The 7,957-nt window shown below is 39.8% G+C and overlaps 1 protein-coding gene across 1 annotated transcript; it reads right to left on the bottom strand.

Annotated features, from left to right (window-relative positions):
• Positions 1-2,488: 2,488 nt before the first annotated feature.
• On the bottom strand, positions 2,489-6,794 carry LOC142664671 (acyl-coenzyme A thioesterase THEM4-like). Its single transcript, XM_075843891.1, has 6 exons — positions 6,693-6,794; positions 6,445-6,607; positions 5,804-5,957; positions 4,965-5,075; positions 4,253-4,377; positions 2,489-2,584 (listed from the first exon to the last, which is right to left on the bottom strand). Exons 1-6 carry the CDS (start codon positions 6,789-6,791, stop codon positions 2,559-2,561), a joined length of 678 nt encoding a protein of 225 aa, XP_075700006.1. The 5' UTR covers positions 6,792-6,794; the 3' UTR covers positions 2,489-2,558.
• Between the last annotated feature and the right edge of the window lie 1,163 nt (positions 6,795-7,957).

Here is a 7,957-nt window from a genome sequence, read left to right as displayed (position 1 = left end):
CTGTGAAAAATGGTCCGAGTCTCTGATCCAAGGAAAGATAGAACATGTCCTATCTTTACTCGGATCACTGACAGGACTCGGATGGCACACACGGTCGTGTGCATGAGGCGTATGGTCTGTTCTTTGGCCAACCAGGAGAAGTAGTGAAGTCACCTTGGCAAAAGGCCATTGGTGATGGGGGGCACAATAATTCCCTGTGTTTCCCTGCACCAGAGACCCGGTAACGTTAGGGTCTAAGACGATTAGAAGAAAGAAGACCTCTCCAAAAAGAGACATTTGTATATCCAGGCATTTATATTTCTGTACTTTTTGATATTTCCGTTTTTTGATATTGTATCTATATTTTTGTTTTAAGTCCAATCGTGACCAAATAAGTTTTTTCTTAGAAGCAACAGACAAAGAAAAACGGTACAGAAGCAGTGCCCTAAAAACACATAAGATTACGCCTAGTCTATTGACAATACAAGGGACAACTTTCAGAGAAAAACATCAGCATAATGTCCCGATGTTTATCATAATTTATATCCAGCTAACTGGTTAGTAGGATGATGGTTTGGTGGTTTCTTGTCTATACATGCGCACAAGTTAAAAAGTTGCGTTTTCAAACTAAGGTGTTCCATGGTAAAATTGTAAAAAATGTTCTATTTTTGAAATTGTGTATGTGTTTTTGGGCTATGGTTTGCAGATCAGGCCCAATTGGTGAATGAAGTTCTGTTAGATAAGGTTCTTGAAGTGGTTAGAATGGGAAGGGGGGGATAGAAATATAAGTAAAATTCTACGATAACTTCCAGTATCAGGCACATGAACCTCCTAAAATTTGATGGCTTCACTGCTTCATGACCATTACAAAGGGAACCCAATAAGTGTCCTTTTTTAAGATACCTTACAGCTATGCTTATTTAGTGCTTTGGTCTATATTCTTTGATACCGTGGGCCATCCTAGACTGAGGATTTTCCCAGTGCGTGAACAGTGTGTGGGCCCCTTTCTGAAGAACACCTGCTTTGTCAAGAGTGAGGTGATCATCATAGAGATCTCTAGCAAATCCTTCAACGGTGTGCTCATTTTTTTGGTGAATTGCAATCCACCAGTATTTATGTTCCATGGGAATCATTAAAGCCCAGGCTGAGGGCTGTTTTTTATACTAATGACCTATCCAATGGATAGGTCATCAGTATATGATCAGTGGGGGTTCAACCACCAGGCTCCGCACCGATCAGCTGTTCTGGCTGCCTCCAGGTGCCCAAAGTTATGCAGGGTCGGTGCCGGAAGCAGATGGCCCCGACCACTGTATAGCGCCTGTGCTGCAGTACTGCAACTATGCTCCTATTTACTTGCTCATACAGTGCTGAAATAATACAACCATAAAGTGTCCAAATAATGTTGCCATAAAGTGTCCAAGTAAAACTGTCAGACAGTTGCCTAAATGGTATAAAACTAGGGCATTTGGAATGAAGGTCCATCCTGTGCAGCTGACTTTCTATAGGTTTGGGCATCAAATGTTGTATTGGGGGTGCAAGCTCCAGATGCCCAGGTCATTAGGGCCAGTTGCTCACCCTTCAAGACCAGTGGGGCCCGCTTCAGTAATGATGGGAGATGCACTCTATTCGACACTATTATACACTGCACCGGTCGTACACCCCTAAGGCCAGCCTTACCCATGTAGCCTCACAGAGTGCACATACAGTATCTCCATCCCTTTTTGATATTACCTAATGCTTCCATAGTTGCTCAGTGGAAGTTATAGTTTTGTGTAATTTGCGGACCTGACCTGGCTTACCAAAACTGATGTCGGAAATTACAGCTTCTAATCTTGAACTTACTTGAAAAATCCCCAGTCCCCTGGCATGTTGCTTGGTCATCAATACAAGGACATGGCCCATAATTATTATTATCATGGTAGCATGCTCCATGTAACATCAACGTTTTTCAATATTAAAGGTGATTTTAAAGGGGCTGTGTGGTTTAGAAAACCCATTGCCAAATACCCTTCTTATGAATTCTCAATCCACAGATAGGGGGGGGGGGGGTCCCACTCTCGATCCTTATGTACTAGCCAGAGCGGAGTGCAGCTACGAAGAGCGTCAATCACTCTGGAGGACCTAGCACGTCCATGCATTACATAAACATCCAATTAATTTTAATGGTGAATGTGTAATGCTTCATTTCTCCTGTAGTGGTGCTACACGGGAATTGAGCAGGATTCTACCACACATTACAACTGATCGCCGGAGGTCCCAGAAGATTATCCAGTTTGTGAAATATGAGTGGTCATATTGTTACAAATAATAATAATGATATATGAGAAAATACTATAAACTTACACTCATGGATATGTGGGAATCGTAGGAGGCCTGCACCCCGCATCTGATAACATAAAGAAGGTCACAAGAGTCGTCTTATAGTGAGACTTTCTACATTTATTAGTAATTCTCAGCTGCCGTGAAGTCAAAGGTAGACAAAGATGCTATAGACCATCTTGTGCATCTTGCTTATGGTTGACCAGGTTCTTCTCTGATGGACATGTAGACCTAAATGACCTGTTCTCAGTTGTCCTCTCTTATTGGTTTGCCTTTATAAAGAGAGCTGTAAAAAAAGAAAGACACTATGGACTGTAAGTAAGAGTTAAAGAGTACCTGTGAGTTCTCCTGATGCCTGTTTTAGTAAATCCTTGTATTCCCTATAAAATCATAATTCTGGAGCATCTTCTCTTAGAATTCTACGTGGTGCCGTCCCTCTGTTATTCCTCCTAAAAATTTATGAATAAATTGACAACTGGGTGTTACCATTCCCCTTGTCAATGGGGTGTCTCCCCACACAGTCTGGGACAGTGAGTACTGATTGAAGAGTGCCAGTCTGTGTAGGGACACCCACCCAACTGGTAACACCCAGTTATCAATTTTTTCATAAATTTAAAGGAGAAGTAACAGAGCAACGGTACAACGATGAGTAAATATGTTCCAGAATTGTTATTTTATAGAGAATACAAGTATGTACCAAGACAGACATGTCGGGAAAGGTGACAGGCCCTCTTTAAAAAAAAATGTTAAGAAATGGAGCAAACCAAGGTCGGGCATAGCCCACCGCATACACCAAGGAGTACAATGTGTGAAGCTTGGCATGTCGACAGTGTGTCTAAGCCAGAACTAAGTTTAATTAATTCACTCGGTGTTGGTGCAAGTGGTAGTTACTCTTGCAAGAGCGTGTTCAGTGGTTCGTGCAGTGGGCTTTTCCCAGGATCTGGAAGGCTAAGTATTAGTCAGCTGCTTTTGCATATCTTGTATGTATCTTTTGCACTTAAGTAAATATCTATAGTCACTTAGCTATTGTGTTTGGCATCTTTATCCATGCAATTTTTTTAATTCTCTGTAAAAAAAAGAATGCAACATTGAAGACTCATCTTCATCCCAGATAAGAAGCGCAAACTATTTAATTCAATTATAATAGGCTATTACCATGACCAAAGGACCAAACCTATAGACCCACAAATACGGATGTAGCCATCTTTATCTTGACTCTGATAACTTGCTGCAGTGTGATATCACACCACAAAAGCCATTGAAAAGTCATTGAAAAAGTCAAGATAAAGGATCTTTCCACTGTGTATTTAATGCGTTAAAAGTCAAGATAAAGACGGCTACATCTGTATGTAGACTATATTAAAACTTTCCCTGTCATGGCTCTATGTCATACATCCTGGCAGGGAACAACTTCAGTAGCCAATAACGTATCTGATACATCTTTGCTACTAAAGACTCTAGTTCAGGCTAGATTGTGGCTAGAGCCATGATCGTGGAATTGTTTTAAAGCCAAGAATCTTTAGCCTCCCTAGTCACAATGTAGCCTGAGCAAACTGAAGTGGGAGCTGCATATACATGAAGCTCTCACTTCAGCCTGTGTGGAGGAGATGAGGGCCAGCGGGGGACCTGTTGGCAGCATGCAGGGAGAGGAGGAAGATCTGTGATCCTCCTCCTGTCCCTGTATGGCTTCAGACTTTTAGCCACAAATATTATTTTTTATGAAAAATGCATTTTTTGTTTCAAATTACACTTTGAAGCAAAATTGCATGAAGGTGCCTGTGTGTATAAAGTGCCAGGTGTCTACCCTTAGAAAATATGGTTATGGGTGCAAAATGTCCAGATACCCGTCAAGGTAGGCATAAAAAAACATTGAATACAATATTAGCCATACAATTGACCATTGTAAGAGAATTATAATTCTATGATAGAGAGGAAATGAATTTTGGTTAGTCACCTGTGGCTTTTGCATGAAGTATTACACCATTATGACTTTGGATATGACAACTTGAATACACCTTCCGTCCTTCAATTTTGTCCACATGGCTGTCCACAAATAAGGTGCACCCCAGGGGTATGGGCCTGTAAAGTTAAACATAACCAGAACAAGCTGAGTCTCCTCCATAAGAATGCTTCTACTTTATAAAGACTAATGGATGGACAGTAAAGCAATGACTATGTGGTTTCTGTATATTGTTCTTGCACAGGGACCCTCTGCTGTCAGTGTCATTAGACATGCGTGACTGAACCAATGGAATAAATAAATAAATGTGCACACTCTTTACACTACAGATGTAGCCAAGTCTATCTATCTATCTATCTATCTATCTATCTATCTATCTATCTATCTATCTATCTATCTATCTATCTATCTATCTATCTATCTATCTATCTATCTATCTATCTATCTATCTATCTATCTATCTCATATCTATCTATCTCATATCTATCTATCTATCTATCTATCTATCTATCTATCTATCTATCTATCTATCTATCTATCTATCTATCTATCTATCTATCTATCTATCTATCTATCTATCTACCTACCTATCTATCTATCTATCTATCTATCTATCTATCTATCTATCTATCTATCTATCTATCTATCTATCTATCTATCTATCTATCTATCTATCTATCTATCTATCTATCTATCTATCACCTACTTGTGGTAGGTGATGTTGAGATTAGCTGTCATGACACTACCACATGTGTATACGGCTCCTGCTCCAGCTGTACTGTCGATAATTGTGGCAATACAACCTCCATGGGCATACCTGTAAGAAGATATGAAGAGAGTATGCAGCATGAGACGCAAAACTTGCTGTGGCTATTAACACATATATAGGGATCATTGGGCCCTACAGCAACATTCAGAATGGTCTACACCACAAACGAGAGCTCCCCCAAATGTAAGTTTTTTTCAAGAAAGTCCACCGTAATATCATAAAATATCTTTATAAGGATAGTTTTCTTGTGTTTCTCACATATAGAGCTCCAAATTCTTTGCTTCATTTCACACAGTCATAGGCCCACATTTATCAATGTATTTGAGGCAGTAATTTGGGAAGTGTGAAAGTTTTTGATAGTGATGTATTTTATGACAGATTTATCAATGGTTGCAGATGAAGTTAGAAATTTGTCAAAACATACATCAATTAGGCCTTGTTCACACAGTACAGATTTGATGCAGATTTTGCATGCATTTTTAAGCCAAAACCAGAATATTATCCAGGAAAGGAGACACTTCAATGTCTTCCTTTATATAGTTTTTCTGTTTAGGGTCCGTTCCTGGATTTGGCTTAAAAAATACTTGCAAAATCTGCAGCAAATCTTGAGGGGGCGGAGCATGACACCGACATTTTCTCTTTATTGTGCTTTGAATTCTTGTGTTCTGCACCTCCCCCTCATGCACCTCCTAAAATACTCATTAGAGAGGAGCATTACCTTAAAGGAATCTGTCAAGATGAATGCATCTAAACGTAGTAGATATACAATAACTTACCCAGGGGGACCCTCAAGGTAGGGACCAGGCTGGAAAAGACAGACCATTCTCCTCTCCCCTTTGTTATAAAACATGCAGTACTCAAATCCGAGACCATCGCCGTCTAAGTTTCTGAGGAACATCCGTTTGCCTATCCCTGCTTCAAGAGGGTTACCTGCAAACGAATGTCAAAACTGAGCTAGAAGAATATCATTAATGGTCCCTTAAAAGCAAATACTAGCTGTTTATTATAGACGCTTCATAGGGGTATCAAATTTTTTTTTTGTGTTTTCATAAACCTGATTAGGAAAGTCTCTGTTAATAGAGGGGGGTTCACTGATCAGGATCCTCATCTCTTTGCCAGAGTGGGGAGAGTCTACAAAGAATGTCTCTTGCTCTGGAGGACCTGTCCTGCCCTGTATAATACAGACAACCCATTGATTTCATTAAGAACTGTGTAATGCTTAGTTTCCCCTGTGATGGCGCTGCAGGGAAACTGAACGCTTACTGTCAGGTTTCTTTACAGATTACAGCTGATCACTGGGGGTCCCTGACGGTGTCATGGTATCGTTTTAACAAGTAAGGACTGTCCAAAGCCAACAACCCCTTGAAAATTGGTCTGGGTCTCCATGCCTTTACCTCAGTTTTCCAGTGATTCTCACCTTCTAAGTGATGAGCGATGGTGTTGTGGGAAGGGATTCGTTTCCAGCTGCCATTTTTGCTGAGTTCCAAGAATCTGTTGTATAGATCTTTCAGGTTCTGGCTCCATGTAGCATTAGGCAACCCAAAATCCCGCAGTTCCTCAGAAGGATAGTGGTGTCTGACCTTGAAGAAAGTAAGAATCCAATGTAATATCCAAGGTTATATTTTGATGTCAGGGGGCTTTTTTATGTATCACGGGAATACTCACTGAGACGTCGCAGGGAAAGATGGTGGCTCCTTGTAGCTGGATGGGGAGATTACACAGAGCCTTGGTCTTGTGGATTAATCTGCCACAAGCCCTTATCATAATTATTACCCCTGTTAGTAGATAGAGTAGAAAAGAAAGTCTAGATTTTCAAAATCGTCCACAACAATCAGTTCTGAACAGATCTGGACTGTGGTCTGCAGTGCTGGAGAGTGGTGACGAGTCTGCAACCGAAGAACGAATGAGGGTCAGCTCTGGTCAGTATCAGGGTAAGAATATCATTGGATATTGATAAAAGTATGACCATGACTAGTTCCTCATTGTCCGAATGACCAGATGTGCCAATCGGTGTTTGGGATGTAGTGACTGGTGAAGTCGTAAGAGAATGGCTGGCATTACCCAAATTATTTTAATACTATGAATATTTTTGATCTTCTCAGTATATGTTATGAACCTCGAACTGTACCACCTCTAGTATGGACAACTGTAGAAAATATCTATCATATTCTACACTGACAATTTAAATGCCAAATGGATTTTTATAAGGAACAATATAATTTCCAATGAGTGCACAGTGTCACTAGGCTGCAGGAAAAGCAGGAAGAATTCAAAGGTGCATCACTATAGACATCTATTGTAGAGGGAAGGAGGTCTTGATTCCAATGTGTAGACCTTTAGTCCAAACTCATTTGAAATATTGAGGGAGATTTCCTAATACGGTGGTAACATGCATCGATTACAAGATTAAAAAAATAGCACAAATTACAATAAAAAAATGTAAAATGTTGGCACATTTTGCTAGGCATTGTAGACACCTTTCTGCACCATATAGGTGGCATATATTAACAATGATATTTTATACCAAAAATAGTGCACATCTTGAATAAAATTGGCTAATTTTATGATTCCTCTTAGACAAATTTGGCCCACCATGGCACAATATGACGCACTTTGCTTAGTAAATTCTGGAGAATTCGAATACAAAAAGCTTTTGATAAGATTAAAAGATAAGCAACAAAAATTTTATTACCTATCAGGAAAGAACTTGAGGAACTTCACATGTAAAACCTTGAGGAAAGAAGAAAAGGGGGACATGTATATTTAAATATTTTAAGGGTTTAAATAAGGCCCCCCCACCCAAAAGAAGGTGAACTCAAAAAGGAGACTCAATCTAGATTCTAGAAGGTGGAATGATCAGGAGAAACATAAAAAAAAGGCTTGTTTTTTTTTTGGACTGAAAGAGTCCCTTCTCCATCATAGGAGAACAG

The sequence above is a fragment of the Rhinoderma darwinii genome, chromosome 12, assembly GCF_050947455.1.
Source record: "Rhinoderma darwinii isolate aRhiDar2 chromosome 12, aRhiDar2.hap1, whole genome shotgun sequence".
Classification (NCBI taxonomy): domain Eukaryota; kingdom Metazoa; phylum Chordata; class Amphibia; order Anura; family Rhinodermatidae; genus Rhinoderma; species Rhinoderma darwinii.
The sequence above is the reverse complement of the archived record's forward strand: the minus strand, read 5'-3'. Positions and strand labels throughout refer to the sequence as shown.